Source organism: Candoia aspera, chromosome 17, assembly GCF_035149785.1.
Source record: "Candoia aspera isolate rCanAsp1 chromosome 17, rCanAsp1.hap2, whole genome shotgun sequence".
Lineage (NCBI taxonomy): Eukaryota > Metazoa > Chordata > Lepidosauria > Squamata > Boidae > Candoia > Candoia aspera.
Genome location: NC_086169.1, coordinates 4,311,291 through 4,330,182, shown reverse-complemented (window position 1 = coordinate 4,330,182; position 18,892 = coordinate 4,311,291). Strand labels below are relative to the sequence as shown.

The 18,892-nt window shown below is 44.8% G+C and overlaps 1 protein-coding gene across 1 annotated transcript; it reads right to left on the bottom strand.

Moving 5' to 3' along the window:
* Nucleotides 1-562: 562 nt before the first annotated feature.
* On the bottom strand, nt 563-18,543 carry LOC134506844 (5'-3' exonuclease PLD3-like). The gene is made up of 13 exons (XM_063317207.1): nt 18,454-18,543; nt 14,072-14,260; nt 12,783-12,854; nt 11,296-11,574; nt 10,195-10,373; nt 9,903-10,086; nt 8,711-8,825; nt 7,359-7,486; nt 6,880-7,080; nt 5,475-5,614; nt 4,965-5,130; nt 3,813-3,906; nt 563-2,595 (listed from the first exon to the last, which is right to left on the bottom strand). The coding sequence occupies exons 1-13, from the start codon at nt 18,541-18,543 to the stop codon at nt 2,405-2,407; spliced, it is 2,028 nt and encodes a 675-aa protein (XP_063173277.1). The 3' UTR covers nt 563-2,404.
* Nucleotides 18,544-18,892: the final 349 nt, after the last annotated feature.

The following is an 18,892-nucleotide window of genomic DNA, read 5'->3' as shown; positions in this document are numbered from 1 at the left end:
TATTTATAATTATTATAAATTAGAATTATAGTGTATATATATACTGTATACGCACAGACATATACACACATATACACACACACTTTAATTATATATTATCATTATTATTATTATCTATTATTATATTGCAGGGTTCTCTAAAGTGATCAGTATTGACCCTCAAAGGTCGAACCCATTGCTGTTGTTATTAGCAACAGTAGTAATACTATTAAAGTAGTATTTGTTACATTATTTTCATATGATACGTGTTTGAGGATCGATGAACAATCTGAAACTTCATGAAGGAGTCGATGAGCTGAAGAATTTGGGGACCCCGATATAATAATATAATAATTAATATTATATATACAATACTGTATAATATTATAATCATAATAATAGATTATCAGAAATGTCTAATAATCAAAATACAGTATCAAATCCAATTAGAACTATCAGCAGACTGGATGTAAATAGCAATAATAATAATAATAATAATAATAATAATAATAATCACAACCAAACTGGATGGAGTACATGAATTAAGTTAGATGGAGTACCAAAAGGACACAGGCGAACAACATTACATTTAAAACTCATTTATTATAAAAATGATTTGACATATCAAAAATAAACTCTGCCAATCTATGTCCTTTTCTCCACATTGCAATGGGATGGACTTTCCCATTGGTTATAGCACATACAGATTAAGGCACATAATTCCCCATCCCAAACACAATCCCTGAGTTTCCATAAATGAGAGATTTCAATAGATCTTGGCAGTAAGAGATAATCGGACTATCATTTCTGGGCTGCAGGAATCAGAAACCACCACTAGAAGACACCAGAGAGAGATTAAAACCACTGGATTCTTTTGCTGCCTTCTAGTGATCAGATAGATTATTGCGGCCCAGATATTGGAGTTTTTTTCCATCCATTTATAACTGATCCCAGTTCCTTATCAAAGGTATTCAACACAAGGAAGTGAAAGCCACAGCTGAACTGCTATATACTCTGTGTGTGTGTGTGTGTGTGTATTTACACACACACCACACAATTAAGTTCCAGGAAGGAAAATATCTATAGGAAGGTAATTCTGTGTACGTTGCCAACCTGACCAGCTCAACATGACAGACCTCAGGAGCGGTAAATCAGAAGTGCGCTTTCAAGTTTCCAAAAAGAAATAGGTAATTTAAAGAATATTTTTCTGGGGAAGAAGACGAAGACCACAGGGAGCAGGATTATAATCCCCACAAAGCAGGGTGGGCAATATTTTCCTCCCCCCGCCAACTTTTGGAGTACTACCATTTTTGTGTATTTCTTGTCTCCAAACGCTGCTAAGTTTTGGCAATTCTACTTCCAAAATTCAGTGAAGCAGCAAGGGAAGGGCAAGAAAGGAGATTGAGAAAGCCATCACATATAGCACCTATCGGTCTTCAGACCAACGTCCACATTTGAAAGAGCTTCCAAAGGAACTGAGATGCTTAATTTATTCTTCGCTCTGCCCCTATGAACACCTATGTGGAAGATGGCTTGGATTTCGCTTAAACGTTTGCCCCAAAGATACCAGATTTGGACTCGTATTATGCCAGTAGGTCAAGGAGGGCCTCCCAATTCCAAATATGCCCCCCAAATGCCAAATCTCCCCAAAATATGCCCCAAGGAAAAGGTCCTATTTTCCCTAAGTCTTCCAAGCCTGGGGAAGGATTTTTAACTGGATCCTGGGGCCACTTTCCTTCCAGATCGCTCCCCATCTTATCAGCTTCTTCAGAGTTGCTGTGGCACGAATTGGATCTCTGGTCTGCCAGAGAAGTAAAATCTTCCCATTCGAAACACTGGATGGGCAGTTGAGATGGCTCGCTTCCCTCCATGCTGAGAAAGATCTGCAAACCCCTTCCCCGTCTTTCCCCTCTTCTCCCACCTGAGTTCAGCTCCAGGCTGATATTTTTGGCTGCTATGCAGAAGGCAGAAAGATCTCTGTGGGCTTCCTGTTCCTCACCATTGGCCAGCGTACAACTGGAGGACCATAGAGTCTCACCTGGATTTTGGACACTACGACTTTTGGATTGATTGATTGATTGATTGATTGACTGACTGAGGGCCATAAAGTCGTGGTCGACTCTTAGCGACCACATAGATAGGTTTTCTCCATGATGATCTGTCCCTAACCTGGTCCTTCAGCTTCTGGAGCATCTTGGAGCCCAGAAGTATTGTTAGCAACGGTGTTCCTTCTCTGGCCCTGATCCGCCGAGAGTTTTTGAACACAGAAAGGCAGTAGCTTAAGAATGCAAGCAGCCCAAATTTTTTCCTAAAAGCATGCCAAGAACTCTTAAACCACCGGATGTGACAAAGAAGGCTTCTGTGACCAGGGATCTGAGCAAGACTGGGCTTAGGACCAATTCTTCAGGCAAGACCCTCGCTCTCTTCACATCTCCGTACATTTCCAGTGGTCTTCGAGCAAGAGAGTGTATGGAGATTCCCAGTCTCGAAGGAAAACCTCCACCAGCTGCTGACGCAAGGTGTAACTCTGAGCTTCGGGGGCAAGGCTGCTCTGGTTGATGATCAGCCCAACTCCAGCAGTGTGGAGAAAATAATCTTCAGACCAGTTGGAAGTACCTGCAGATGGAGAAAGAAAGAAAATCCATTTATATGTAATTTGCAGCACACTATGAAGCGGGATTAAGCAACTGTTTGGGGTTTCCGAGAACCTGTGATGAGCACACTCACAAAATGGCTCCCTGCTGGGCACAGTCGGTCACTCACTGATGGAAAGAAAATTAGTTCCCAGGATGCTCCCCACCAACCAAAAAGAAGGTTTGCAAGATGCAAAGGTTTTGCTGCAAATAAGTATGTTCGGTCCGATTGCTTTGCTTTCAAACACCCTGGCTTTCTATTTAATTTATTTTTAAAAGTTGAGTGCCTGGTAGGGATCAGAGATGAATCAATAGGCCCGTTGGCCCCCACACTCCTCTACTGCCCACCCCACATTAGGGACTTCCTCACATCAAAATGTAAAATGCAAAACGTAAAATTCTGGCCATGCTCCCTCGTCACGCTAAGCATGAGGCTCAGGTCATCTATGTTGTGCAAACCAAGCCAATGGGGCTATAAACAATGGTTTATGGCTTAGCATAGAACGCAAGTTCTGCAAACAGCTTTTGATTCTCACTTAAAGAACACAGGCATTACCACAACACCTAAACCGGATCACAGTTTATTAACCAACAGGATTTCTTGGTTATTCTTGTGTGGGTGCTGTATCTATCCTTATTATCATTGAAGCGTTCAAGCACAATCCCTGATGCCGTCTTATATATATCTGATGTTTTACTTAATCTAATGTGTTTTAAACTAATCTGTGCACTACCTAGACCAGCCGTTCCCCAACTTTGACCCTGGAGGAACCCTTGAAAGGAGGAACCCTTTCGGGGGAAATGGGCAGTAGCAAAATTTGAATAATAAATAAATAAATAAAATATTTCAGGCCTTGGGGAACCCCTGCACATTCAGGCTGAAATATAGGCTAGAAGATACCCCGAATTTGAAATAATTTTTAAAATAAATTGTGATTTCCCAGGGAACACCTAGTGACCTCTTGTGGAACACTCGGGTTCCACACACCCTGGTTGAGAAACCCTGACCTAGACAGCAATGGTTATTTGAAAGTTTAGACACATACAAAAACAGAATGAGGACTGGCTTAGAAATTTCCTGTCCAAATCCTGGAGTTTTCTAAACAAATAATTTGCAGATGAGACCACCTAAACTTCCGGTACCGGCTTCTACCAACCATAAATGGAGGAGAAAACTAGATTCAGGCATGGGCTACATACCAACGTAAGCCACTCGGTCAGTCACCATGTACTTGTTGTGGTTAACGTGGGCAAAAGGAATTTGTTTCCCTTCGGTGGGAACCACAAACAGTTTCTGAAATGGAAAAACAAAGAACAAAATGAATCTCCCTCTCATCCAACCATTTTATATTTTCTATCTGTGTGGTTTTCTTAGTAAAAAAGGACCTGAAAGACCAGTAAGGGATGGATTATAACCGATCAATCACTCATCCGTTTCAGCTGCCTTACAATTGCACTGGAGATTAATATTAATTTAGCATTTATATTAATTTAGTATGATAATTTCTGGCTCGGCAGCCAGTTTGCATTTACGACTGTTGCAGCATCCTGCGGTCATGTGCTTGCCATTTTTGGCCTTCCCAGCCAGCTTCCAGCAAGCAAAATTTGTTGGCAGATTGCTGGGAAAGCCTTTGGCCCAGGAGAGATCAGAAAAGTCACACACCAGGCATTTCTATAAAAATAATTGATTTACAGAAAGCAAAACGAAAGCAAAACATATTTAAAGGACTTGGCTCTCAATGAGAGCAGCCTGGCTTACTACATGTCCGCACAAAAGGAAAAGAGGAACTAACAAGAAGTCCAGGCAAGTTCCTCCCCCCCAGGTGATGCAGCCATCAAGCACGTGAAAAGGAGACAATCAAATTCAACCTCTTCACCCGGCCAAAATGATTAGTTACTATAGCAACCTTAATCTGCAGTAGGAAACATTAACAAAATTAATGGGGAACTGCATAATTCCCTTAACAACCACATGGTTTGCTGAACGACTGCAGTGATTTGCTTAACGACTGCCACAAAAAAGTTTGAAAAATCAGGTCAGATTTACTTAATGACCGGTTCACTTAGCAACCAAAATTCCGGTCCCAATTGTGGTTGTTAAGCGAGGACTACCTGTACTTCATCTTATCCCAGAAAAAATCAAGGCAGGATTATTCTGAGTTTCCTTCTAATGCTCCTCTCCTTCTCAGGACTATGAAAACTTTCCCAAAAGTCCCCCTTTAACATTTCGATCATTCCTTCTTCATTCCCAAAGCCAGATCTACCTTCCTTCGCCGTTTGTTATCCCGCGTTATCGGTCGTAACACCTTTGCAAAACTCAGGAACGAAATCCAGGTGGAACGAAGGACTCACCACTTCGATGGGGCAGTGGAGAGGTTTCCTCCTCAGGACCATGAGGGACTCCAGGAAGACAAACATGGATTGTCTAGAGTGTTGCCAACAGCTAATGAGAAGACGCACCTTCACTCGTTTATCGCAGGCTGCGGTCCGTAACGCGTCGTCAATGACAGGCCAGAACCTTGAAAAGCAGAACAGATGAAGAGAGTCAGGAAGATGACCTTGATGGAGACATGCAGGATCCGTTATCTAGGCAAAGGGGGCTAAAGCATTTTTAAGTCCAGAACGTCCAGATAACATTTGGAAGTGGATCAGAGAGACACCTCCCCAATTCACTGGAGCATAGGAAGGGGATGGTTGTTCGGCACAATCAGACTTGCAAGGTGCTGTTATTAGAGCCACCCTCAATACTTGGTTTTAATTGCTGCCGAGTTTGCATGCCACCGGGAGTCATGTTATGGGAGATGGGCGGCCATATAAATTTGCGAAACAAACCAATAAAAAAATTGGCCAAAATTGTATCACCTTTTAGATTTACAGAATAAACACTGTGGTTCATAATCCATCACAGAAATATAGATGAATTCTTCTGCATCTTCAATGGTGCTTAGAATGGCGGTGAGGTCAGACGTGCGGCCGGTTGAACACAGCGCTGGCGGGGAGCTCTGCACCCAAAAATGACAACGTTGCGAAGTATAAAAACAGACAAATAATGTCTACCTGCTACCTCACCTTGCCCCAAATAGGTGATCTTGGGAGAGAAGGGCCAGGGAGGTCTCTTGGCAATTGAAATCCACCACATTTGAAAAAGACCAGAAGGAGGGATGTGATTTGAGATACCTCAAGGACTAATCCTTATTCAACCCACACTGAGTAAGATGTTCAGTGAAAATGCCCCTTTCTCTGCAGGCAGAAACTCTCAGGTTCAATCCCCAGGATTCTAAACTGGTTGAAAGCTACCTGAGCCATGAGGACTAGAAACTCAGGCTATTTTTAGGGGTGTGGCCTTTAGCTCACTATCTGCTGCTGGTCTATGCCCAAAAGTGGTTGCTGGACTATGTCAAAAAATGCTGGTCTTGACAGACTGAGGAGGCAGGCAAAAACAGTGAGTTGGAATAGCCAACTTGCTAGACTCCTACTGTAATGGTGTGTGGGAAAGACCTTGGGAGACGGGGCAAAGAGACACTGCCAAGGGAACGGTCAGATAAGAGGCGGCTTAGCCCTCAGCTGCATAATGGGGGGAGAAAGAGGGTCAGAAGGGACCCTCCCTGGTTTCTTGGGCTGTGAAGGACATGGGGGGGATTATACTTTCAGACTTGCAAGATTCTGTCAATATAGCTTTATAATAAAGTAGAATTAGCTCATCTGGTCGTGTTTCCCGTCTGGTCCACCTGGGAAGGCTGACCTCAGATGTAATGGGATGTGGGAAAGACCTTGGGAGGTGGGGCAAAGAGACGCTGCCAAGGGAATGGTCAGATAAGAGGAGGCTCAGCCTGCAGCTGCATAATGGGGGGAGAAAGAGGGTCAGAAGGGACCCTCCCTAGTTTCTCAGGCTGTAAAGGAGACGGGAGGGGGGGAGAATTGTACGTTCAGACTTGCAAGATTATGTTAATGTAGCTTTGCAATATAGTAGAATTAGCTCATCTGGTTGTGATGCCTACCTGGCTTTGCCCCACGAGGCCAACACCTACCTTCCTAATCTCATCTCCCCCAAACAGCCTCCCCTCCAGATGTGAGACTTCGAATGCCCATAATTCTCCTCCATGGTTATGCAGGCCGGGGATGGCAGAATTGAAGCCCGCACATCTGGAGGATCCCTGGTTTGGAGAGACCCACCCTAAACCACTTTATTACAAAAACCAACAAGTTTCTTGTCCTTTCCTCTGCTGCCCCAGAAGCCCCTCCCTTTCCAAAGAATGGACCCACTTACCGAAATGTAGACCTGGGCCTCTACCCCGTTCAGTTGGAGATTCTGGGGTTCCTCCAGGCTGGACTTTGCCGCAAGGTCTGTGGGCCATGTTGTGGGAATCGAGGCCCCCTCCTTCCCCAACATACGGTACATGGCAAAGATCCTGTGCAGATCCTTAGCCAGACAGCTGCAGTTGTACAGCACAACCCCCAGCTCCTTCACCTAGGATAAAAAGAATCAGATTAGCATCCTGGGGGAGGTCCCCCAGCTTTCCCTACCCTTCCTCAGGGACTGTGACCTCCAGAATAATCCCACCTGTAAGGTCTGATTCCCCATGAGGGATACAGATCCTGTGGATCCAGACAGCAGGACAGTTCAAGTTATCAGCAAAGAGACCTGCCTCCTCACCAGATTGCCCCACCTCCTTAAGGAAGAGATGCTACCTCCTCCCACACCTTCCCCCCCACGTTTACCTGCACCACCCTGTCCGACAGAGATACCTGAGTGAGCGAACGCCAGTCCATGTTGGCACTGCCAATGTAGATGTGCTTCCGATCCACCACCCATAATTTGGTGTGCACAATCCCACCTGTCAGCTGTTTCATATTCACATACCGCACATCTGCGCCTGGGGAGCAAGATGCAAGACAAATCTCTCTTTACAGCTTGGACCACCAAACTCCCTGGGTCTTCTGCCCCTTTCCCTGCAAATTTACTTGGTGCTTTTATTCATATTGATTACTATAAAACACTGAGGCTTCTCAATTATCCAGCTGATAGCCTTCTAGAACAGTGTTTCTCAACTGTGGCCATTTTAAGATGTGTGGACTTCAACTCCCAGAATTCCCCAGCCAGCCATGGAGAGAATTCTGGGAGTTGAAGTCCACACATCTTAAAATGGCCACAGTTGAGAAACACTGATCGAGGAAGTCCAAGGGGTTTAATTTACCGTGTTGGCTTCATTAATAAGATGGATTTTCATGGAATCTTGGCTGAGCTGCAGCGATTCCATGCTGGCTGGGGCATTCTGGGAGTTGAAGTCCACACATCTTAAAGTTGCCAAGGTTGAGAACCCTTGAAGCTAGAAGCTTTCAGAAACTTGCCTGTTTCAAACAGCCTTTGGGACAGACTCTTCTAGAATTCCCATGCCAGGAATGATAACATTATTTGCAATTTGTTAAACCAGAATAATATATTGTATTTCTTTTATTGTATAATATGATTATATATATTTTTGTTACCATTGCATCGGCTGCAGCTGTTGCTTTTGTATCCACCTGGAGTCACCTTGACCAAAGCAGTTTATAATTCATCAATCAATCAATCAATCAATCTGCAATGACTACGGAGGGAGCTTTGTTACCTCCATGTTACCCACACAAAAACACACACACACATTTGTTTGTGGGATCAATGCTCCTGCAGCAAAAGCTGGAGCCGATGGAGTCTATGTAATTTGTGAGACACTTAGAGTCAAATTATAATTAATAAATAATAAAAAATTGGAATGTATAAAATTGGGGCTAAGATTCGATCGTCAAGGACACCATTCAGCCAAGCTCTGCTTTTTATGTTTTCTCTCGCCCAGAGTCCCTAGGAGTTGGGTGGCCAATACATTCAAATAAATAAAACTGAAATGAAAAAGCTCCTAATTTTTTATGCCTATCCGGTTAGTTTTCCTCTTCATCCTCTTTTCATAATATTACAGGTCCTTATCGTTCTTTCCAAGAAATTAACTTGTGAAAACTGCTGTCATTGTGTGGGCACTGCTTAAAAGGAAGATCAAGCGGGTTTCTGGCAAATAGCGATGAAGAGGAAGGAAGAACCTTGGGACCCGCTGCAGACCCATTACCGTGACGGGCCAGTTCGTTGGTGTCCTCCTCTGACAATTGAGGGCTATTCACGGAGATCTCGAGCTTTACCCCCCGAGAAGGCAGGCTGCGTAGCAAATTGAACACATCTAGGCCCTGCAGAAGGACACAAAGCAAGGACATTCATATGGCGAAGAAGATGCCAGCCAAGCCCATTCTGAGGGTATGCCATTCATTTCTGCAGCTCAATTCTCCTTTCTCCACCCCGAACAAATAGCATTCCAAGATCTTCAAGCATGATTGGACTCACTACTGCTGTTAGTTCCTGGACAAGGATTCAGAAGACTGTTGTAAGACAGTCATTTCCCTTATCTCAAGTTACTTTCTTGGCCTGGGCTCAAGCCCCTCTTATCTGACTGTACAGGTAGTCCTCAACTTACGACCACAATAGGGACCAAAAAATCCATTGTTAAGCGGCACAGTCATTTAGCAAGGCATCATGGGACCGCACCTGATTTCATGACATTTTTTGCAGCAGCCGTTAAGTGAGTCACGTGGCCATTAAGCGAACCACACAGTCGTTAAGTGAATCAAGTGGTTCCCCATTAAATTTGCTTGTCAGAAGCCATCTGGGAAGGTCGCAAATGGCAATCATGTGACCCCAGGACTCTGCAACTGTTGTAAATACACACCGATTGCCAAGTGCCCGAAATTTGATCACATGACCATGGGGACGCTGTGATGGTTGTAAGTGTGAGGACCTGTCATAAGCCACGTTTTGATCAGTTGCTAAGTGAATGGTCGTAAGTCCAGGACTACCTGTAGTCTTGTAGCAGTTCTTCCCCCTGTTCTTCAAAGCCATTCTCTATGTCTCTTCCTCCAGGCATCATATTCAGGTAGTCCTTGTTTAATGACCACAATTAGGACTGGCAACTTGGTTGTTAAGCAATGTGGTCACTAAGTGAAACCGCAATTGTGCTCATGACCTGACTTCACCTTTCCTTTGTTTTACAGACCTGTGAAGGTCATAAATGCAAATACTGGTTGCAAAGTTACTTTTTCATCACCGTTATAACTGGGAGCGGTCACTAAATGAGGCAGTCACTAAACGAGGACTACCTGGAGATGGAACGCAAGACCTGTTTGGTCCTGCCCCACTTCTAAGCATGAGCTTAGAGCAAACAAGAGATACAGAGCTGATCCTAACCCCCAGGCCGCAAAGGAGAAGCTGACCTGCTTCGCGGAAGGGTCCTCCATATGTAAATCGGAGTCTCGCAGGGTAAAGTAGAAAGCCGCAATCTCTACGGTGCTGTTGGCTCCCGAGAGAAGGTCCACCCAAGCTTGGTAAATGGTGGGGTTTTGAGGACTTGGAGATGGATACTGTAAGCTGTCCGGGATGCTCTCCAGGAGGACCAGGCTAGAAACAAGAGAAGGGAGAAGAAAAGCCGGGGGTTTCAGCGGCGCTGGAGTTGAGCCCAACTCCTGAACCGCCTCTGTGCCAGGTAAATAAACACGGGGCCCTTACCTGCACTGCGCGCTGCATTCTCCCCCCTCGCTCCACAGCGTTGCAAAGCCCTTCCACGGCAAAGGGCCGTATCCGAGGAAGAAAGAGACGGGGATTCCGTGTTTCCATACGAACCAGCCACTAATGGTCAGGATGAGGAAGAAGAGAAGGAAGCAGAGAGAGGACCAAGGGAGGCTGGGCTAAAGAGAAAACGCAGAGGAATACAAGACGGGTTAAATTACTACCGTGTTTCTCAAACTTGGCGGGTTTAAGATTGGAGAGCAGAGGTTTTTAAAGTGTGATCTGAAGAACCCCAGGAGTCTCCTAAGACCTGCTCAGGGGTCCACGAAATCGACATTATTTGCCAGATATTGCGGATATTTGCAAAAATTTAAAACCAGGGCGCTCTTCTCATTCTTTTCTATTTGTTAAAAAATATAGTGTTTTTTTCCCCCTGGAAAGTATTTTATTTATGTTAATATCTCATGGGCTTAATGTGGTTGCTTTTACATGATTCCATAGATAAATATCCCACAAATGCCTCCATTCTAATTTTTAATACAGGAAATATCAATAAATATCACCCATACAAACAAAAGCTCTTTGGGGCCCTCCATAAGTTTTCAAAGTGGGAAGGGGTTCTGAGAGGCAGAAGTTTAAGAAACACAGCCCTAGAGAGAGGGAATTGGAGGTCATACAGGTATTCCTCAACTTACAACCACAATTGGGACTGGAACATCTGTCGCTAAGTGAGGTGGCTGTTAAGTGAGTCATGCCCTATTTTATGACTTTTTCACCATGGGCGTTAAGTGACTCACATGGCCGTTAAGCGAATCCGGCTTCCCCCATTGACTTTGCTTGTTGGAAGCCAGCTGGGAAGGTCGCAAATGGTGATCGTGTGACCCCAGGATGCTACAACCGTCGTAAATACTGTATACGTTGGTTGCCAAGCACCCAAATTTTGATCACATGACTACAGGGACACTGCAATGGTCGTAAGTGCAAGGACTGGTCACAAGTCACTTTTTTCAGCGCCGTTGTAACTTGGAACAGTTGCTAAAGAAATGGTTGTAAGTCAAGCACTACCTGTACAATTCTGCGGGGGAGATACCCCCGATGTACCTTGGACCATTTCTTGCGGACTCCTTGTGCTGGTAAAGCTTTCGATGGCAGCTTGGAAGCCTCCATCTTCCTCATTGGGGGCACCTTGATTCTTGGGGTGAACCCAGTCCAGGCCTCCTGTCTTGGCTCCTTCCGGGTTTCAACTGGCCTTTGAGGGCTGGGTGTGGTGGTGTCCTCCAGATGTCTGGCCCTATCACTTTTTGGCTTTGAGGTGTCCAGAACTTGCAGCCGAGACCGCTGATCCTTCACCACCTCCCACTGAATGTTTGGTTTCTGTAACTATGGAACAAGGAAAAGAACAAACGGTTTTACTTCCTCCTCCGTGTGAACAAACCAATCAAAATATCTTCCATTACCAAGAACTTGGCTCAGACCTCACCCCCAAACATTTTGGGGTGGTGTTGGGGAAACCAGCAGATGTGGTTTGCAAACCAGGGTTTCTGGTTTAGTTGGAGTCCAAACCAAGTCTCATTTTTGAGCCAAATAATATATATGGCTTGGAATCCATTTCACATCATGGCTTGCTCGGAAACTGTTAATCCTGGCTTGAGGAAAGCACAGTTCTAACCAATTTGCTCACTGAGAAGGCTGATCTATCCCCTGGCTTAGTCACCTGGGTTATTACACTGAAATATCACCATCCAAACTGCCCATCGTGAATCGAACTTGGAGGCTATTTTTCTTAGACAATCGAAGCAAACGATGAGACCCATCTTGAAAAAAGTAATCGAAGGCTTGAAGGTTAGCCCTGGGGAGTCCCACAGCTTCTTCTTTTGTTCCCCCTTCCCCTTCCCCAAAATTGGAAGGAGGTCATAGAAGCAACAAGGTCTGTGATAAGCCATCATAGCATCAAAACAGTGCTATGTTTTGCCATGACTTCCTGACATCTGAGGTTAGAACATCAGTTGCATTATTTGCACGATGACATGATCACACCCCATTACCCCCTTTGCCTGCCCACAGACACCCATGGATGGAAAAATGCCAGTTTATTCTCTCCAAGAGCAGGGCTCCTGTGCCTGAAACAGGATGGCATCGTGGTTAGGATTTTGGACCGGAACCAAGGAGAGCTGGTTTCAAGCCCACATTGAACCACAGAATCTCCCTGCATTATTGGGGGCAGTCGCAAGGTCTCAACCAGACCCACCTTCCAAATCCACCCCACCCCCCAAAAAATTGGAGGGACAAAACTAGAGAAGGTCACTGCAAGAGAAAATCTGGGATACAAATCTAATTTTAAAAAAGGCTAATAAACAGTAGTCAGACCTCCAGGCAGAAATTCAGTGCTGCCTGATACAGTTTCTTTATCTGAGAATTTCACTTGTCCCACCTTCCCGTTTCTACAAGCAGGCCATCACAAGGAGGTGCAATGTGGTGCCATCACAGTGAAGGCACCGAAGCCCTGACTGGCACAGGGTGGACAATGCTTCAGAATGCTTCAGAAACAACGCTAGATCTTTGCCAGGTTTTTGCCCCAACTCCGTTACCTCCTCTCCCCTCTCTGGTTGAGGGGAAGGGTCTTCCTTCAACTCCAGTCTCCTCAGCCTCACAAAGGGGGGCTGAAAGAGAAAATGGATGGATGTCTTGATCTGGCCTGATGACTGTTTTGCTTCTTTTCCTCGACAGTCAGAACTGGGCACCTTTACCAGTGATCCCTACCAACAGGAAGAAGATCTCTGTTTTCAGGGACCCCGGGAGAAAAATGGTTTGAGGGAGAGTGACTTTTTTTTTAAGCTGGCCAAATTTTTTTCGTGGGGACAGATTTGGGGCAGTGTTCTGCTTATTCCACTGATTTTCGGGGCTTGCCCTCCAAAATATCTAGATTTAGCCAAACATGGCGATCGATATCCCCACCAGAGAAACTCAACCACGCATCCCATAAGAACAAGTTTCACCGATTTAACATGGTGATTTTATTTATTTATTCATTCATGTCATGAATTGCTGCTTCATTGCAGACCTCAAAGAAATCGTCTATATGCAGATGAGCTACCTCCTGCAGAAGACAGGAATCAAACCCAATATAGATAGGTTAGGTAAAGGTAAAGGTTTCCCTTGACATTAAGTCCAGTCGTGTCCAACTCTAGGGGGCGGTGCTCATCTCCGTTTCAAGGCCGAAGAGCCGGCGTTTGTCCAAAGACACTTCCTCCGTGGTCATGTGGCCGGCATGACTACACGGAACGCCATTACCTGCCCGCTGAAGCGGTACCTATTAATCTACTCACATTTGCGTGTTTTCGAACTGCTAGGTTGGCAGGAGCTGGGACTAGCAACGGGAGCTCACCCCGTCACGTGGATCTGAACTGCCGACCTTCCGATCAGCAAGCTCAGCAGCTCAGCGGTTTAACCCGCAGCGCCACCGCGTCCCTATAGATAGGTTAGCCCTGTGTTTAAATCCTAGGCATTTCCCACCCACCTTTGCAAGTCAACTGACGTTTGGCTGTTCATTTTCAAGCCTTGAGAACTAGAGGCTTCTGTTCCATGTTTATATAACGATTCGACCTGAGAATTGTTGGTTCCTGTTTGTCATTTTGTGGGTCTTCTACCCTGTGAAAGGGGGAACACCATGCCAGCAATTTTTTGCAAACCCGGTCAAGATCATCTCTGTAGCACGGGAATAATTTTGCGTATCTCTTGCATCAAATTGAGTGTGATCCTTAATCTGCAGGGGGGAAGGGGATCTGGATTGGGTATCAACTACTCTCCCTGCATATTTTGGTGCCATATCTTGGAACTGAAGCCCAGACATCTGAAGTCACACTAACTCAGGACTCACCGACACTTTATCTTTTTCCACTTGCTGCCCGACATCGAGCTGAGCTCCTGGATCTGAAGGAACTCCTGGTGAATCTGGTGGGTCCTGGGTAGGATCCACCTGTTTCTTGTAAGCTTTGATGCTTTCTCGGGGCTGGAGGATGTCAGCAGCTCGACTTCTTCTGGCACGTTGAGGTTCACTCAGAGCTGACTATATGTAGAAGAAGACAGAGATACTGGTAGTCCTCGTTGAACGTCCTCTCATTCAGCAACCGTTCAAACTTACAAGTGGGACTTACGACCAGTCCTCGCAGTTCAGGCTGTCGCAGCACTCCCACGATCACACGATCATGAAATGGGGCTCAGCAACCAGCCCACACTTCCAAACGTCGCAGAGTCCCGCGGTCACGTGATTGCCATTTGCGACCTTCCCTGCCGGCTTCCCACAAGTAAATTCAGTGGAAAAGCGGCAGGAAGTCAGAAGCCTGTGTCACGTGAAGTCCTCACTTAACAACGGTAACTGGGACTGCTGGGAATGCCGTCACTAAGCAGAGCAGTTGCGTGACATCGCTCATAACGACGTGCCACTTAGTGATGGAGTTTCTGGTCCCAGTTGTGCACGTTAAGTGAGGATTACCCGTAATGTTGACAAAGGAACTCAGGAGCTGTTAAAGGAGGAGAAATTACAATTTTGTCCAGGGAAAGGGGAAAGTGTCAGAAAGACACTCAAGAGAACCCTGCCTTGATTCCATTTGGGACCAGACGGGGCAGAGGGAATCTCTGGCAGGCCTCCAAGGTTCTGTTATCGTGCCCTACAACAATAAAGTGCCATTCCTGTGACCTCTGCAATGTCTTGAAATGCTGAAACCATAACAGTCTTTAGCTGATCTTGGCTGATTATTAGCCAAAGGCCAATCACCATCCGTTCACCATATTGTTTTCCAGAGGAAAAAATGTTCAAACGTCATGCGTCAAACGAGGGAATAAGCGCTTGGAAAAAAAATGGCAGCCGATCCATTTAATGTTATTTATATAATAAATTGCCGATAGGGCCGGACTTTGGGTGCAGCTCTATATCCATTCAGCATAGAAAGTAAGGAACTCTACCACGCCTTCGGAAAAAGAAGGGTGTAGCCCTCCCTCATGATGCTTTATTTCTAACAGGTAGCCTCCAGGAATAACTTTCTGGGGATGTTCCACAGGTACAAACTTTTCAGCCAACCTAAAAAAAAAAAATCACCCTGCCGTCACAGCTGTGAGCTGGTTGCCTTTGTGGCCGCAACGTGTATTAACTTTTCTCGGGAATTTCCCCTTGCAGAGACAGGACACAGATGTTTCTGCAGCTGCAGAGATAAGACCGTCAAGGCCATCTCTCTCTCTGCCTTTGAATGCACAACAACCGGCCTTTGAAAGCAAGATATGAAAGTGCTTCGGGGGGTGATGGGCCACTGGACCAGCCTGCCCAACGTTGTTTCTTTTTTAAAAAAAGAGCTTTATTGGTTTTCAAAGTATAGTTAAAATGCAAAACAGAAGTACAGAAAAGTTAGAATCCTGCCCAACATTGTTAACCCCAGCGGGCACCCCAAAGTGCCTCACCAAGTCGAGCCACCTTTGCGTTTTCTATTCCGAAGACTGAAAGTGAATCTATCTGCAGGCCAAACCAGCATTTGGCTGCTTACACGCCAATATTCTCTACTCCAGCTGGGCCAGTCCCGGGTGGAACAAGATTATTCTTTTTCATCTCTGGCCTCTGCTTCTTTTATCTAAAGATGGCAGAGAATATGCATCGCCTGCATAGACAAGATTATTCTGTTCTTCCTGATTACATTTTATTTACTTACAGGTAGTCCTCGCTTAACAACCATTTGTTTAGTGATGGTTCAGACTTATGACGGTGCTAAAAACCGACTTACAACCGGTCCTCACACTTATGACTGTTGCAGCATCCCTACAGTCACATGATCACGATTTGGGTGCATGGCAACCAGTTTGCATTTATGACTGTCGCAACAGCCTGTGATCATGTGATCGCCATTTTCAACCTTCCTGGCCTGTTTCTGGCAAGCAAAAACAGTGGGGAACTGCGTGATTTGCTTAATGACCACGCAGTTCGCCTAATGCCCACGGTGATTCGCTTAACGACTGCTACAATAAAGGTCGTAAAATTGGGTTGGATTTGCTTAGCAACCGACATTCCTGCCTCAATTGTGGTTGTTAAGTGAGAACTACCTGTACTGCCCATTGTAAACTCTGGACCACTTATAAAACAGGTAAAAAACTTCAAAGCAACCACAAAGAAGAGGGGGGAAAAAAATCAGGGGAAACTATATAGAACAATGACCACAACGCGAATAATTATAGGCAAGCAGGACCTAAATTTATTATCCCATCGTAATAAAACTAGCTGTCAAATCAGAACAAAAGAATTCAGACTTCCTCCAATATCTTCTAGGTTTGTGGGATGCCAACGACCATCATCCCCAACCGGCATGGACAATGGCTGTGCCAACTGGGGTATGATGAGAGTCGGTTCAGCACAGCAGCAGCAGTTTCTTTGAACTGCAGGTGGTTTGGGAAATAACTTTTTAAACGTTTCCAGCTGGGAAAGGTTCCAGCTTCCACTCCAGCTTCCAGCATTGAGTGGCCATTGCAGACAAGAGGACACTATTAAGCCCTTCCTTTCCCCAGATCAAACTATTAATACTCCACGTAAATTAGCAGGGTTTATTTCACAGGAAGCAGCCTTACGGATTAGCTCCAGTATGGTTGAAATTAAACATGCTTATATTAGATCAGGTTGTTCCCCAAGAGGAAACAGATGAAAAATGCATTTCCCGCCCAGAAGAGATTCACTTCTAACTCTTAGCAAAGCGCAGAGGGGAGAAAGAGTCGCACAAGATGGGAAGACGGATTGTTATAAATAGAGCTCACATTTAATACCTAGCAGGCATTGGAATTCTTTCATAATGGCTCTAATGGTTTGCTACAGTAAATCTATTTATCGTAACCAATGTACTAAAGTGGATTTACTGTAACAGATTGGTGGTTTTACATCCTAGGAAATATATTGCAGAGTGTTTTGCTTTGCTGGCCAAGAAAGGCCAGATATAAAACCTCCCATCGAACTCCGCTACCGAAGATCCTTTTACCTGAAAGCCCCAAATATTGGAGTTGGAATTTCCTTTATAAGGATTAAGTGCTCCTGGGCTAACCTGTAGACCCCTGCAAAGCAGGAGCCAAAAAATCCAGGGCATATGAAGCCTTAATGCAAGGGGGAGACCCTGTGGTCCTTCACAGCTTGCTAGACTACAACTCCTATCATCCTTAGCCAGTCCAAGGAAAGATTTCCAGCAACACCAGGATGGAAGATTTTTTTATTTTAATTTATTTTTTTAATTTATTATTTAAATTTATATCACCGCCCATCTCCCCCCAACGGGGGACCCTGGGCTGTTATTTCATCTCCTTGCAAAACACAACGATGATCCATTACAGAACAACAGGGTCTGAAACAGCTGGTTCTGCCAGAAACAATCCAAACTCTTTGTGAACTTTACGTTTTATTTTTTTAAAGCAAGCACTTGGTCCTTTCATTTACGCAGACATAAAGAGAAAATGTGCAGATTAAATTCAGACTGTACCTCCATTAGATAATACAGAGTCCCTATCTTCCTTCCAAACAATACATGCGAAGTAGTTATAAATTAAAATAACGGATTCAGATTTGACTCTGAAGGCGTTATTAAAACCAGCTCAGTTAAACAGAGTTTATTATGTACTTTGGCTGATTTATCTTCCCTCCCAGCTCCACATTGTCTGCAACAGCTCCATCCTTAATTTTGGCCTCCAGATTCCACGGAGCGCACATTTCCACCCCTTCTTTCTTTTCTTTTATGGGAGTTTTATTAAGTTGAAGCAAAGATAAAAGTTACAAAAAGCAAAGAAAAAAAAAACTACAAAAAGAAAAAAAAACTTCCACCGTTTCTAAAAAAAATTCCCTTTAGCAAAACAAGAGCTAGAGAAAGCCAGCCAGGACTGGGTGCGAATTGTGGCGGATGGGAATGAGAGATTGACCCGGGGCACCAAGAAATCGAAATTTAGTTCTGTTTGAGCTGTAAGCTGCATTATTCCAGCCAGCTAAAAACCTGGGGAGGAATCTTTGCCTAGCCTGGTTTAGAATGGGCCAAAGGGAGCTGTCCAACAGATGCAAGAGAAAGTTTTTTAAATTAAGACACGGCCATATAGATCAAGGCGTATCTTTGTTACGGTCATAGGCCAGCATAAGGCCATATGTTATATAACTCTGTATTATATAATTCCAGTTTGGAATACTGAGAATCTTTCCCAGCTGAGCACCCCAAGATTCAACTGTGATGGATCCCACCTGCTGATCGATCTTCCTACCTTTTCTTCCATTTTCTCCTGTTGCAAGCGGGTAGATCTTCTCATTGGGGTGTCCGTGACTTGGCTTTGAGCAGAAAGTTTCTTCCTCATGTTGCGTTGCAGGAAATAGCTGCCCTCCCAAAAAAAAACCCTCCCACCTTTATCTAGCAATCAATCAGCCCCTGGGCCAAAAAAATGAGCTAGCAAACGAAACAGAGACGTTAAGGGAGGGGGGAAAACAACTACAGATGCATTTGAAATGACAAGCACAGCAGCAATTGGTTGGTGAGTTATTGTTTACATGCAGAGTTTTGCACAACTGACATCTAGTGGCCAAGTAGGCAAGGAACGGCCGTTTGTGCAAAGCAGCCCTTTTGTAAAAAAAAAAAAGCTCAAACTCCTTCAAGCTGGAGGGGGAAATAAAATTACATGCGAATACATAACAAAGTGAATTCTGACG

Coding starts and splice junctions, on each gene's coding strand:
- LOC134506844 (XM_063317207.1), bottom strand. CDS start 18,543: ATGAGGAAGAAACTTTCTGCTCAAAGCCAAGTCACGGACACCCCAATG. Junction 10,374..11,295: donor TCCGCAAGAAATGGTCCAAG/GTACATCGGGGG, acceptor TTTTCTCTTTAG/CCCAGCCTCCCTTGGTCCTC. Junction 3,907..4,964: donor TCCACTGCCCCATCGAAGTG/GTGAGTCCTTCG, acceptor TTTCCATTTCAG/AAACTGTTTGTGGTTCCCAC.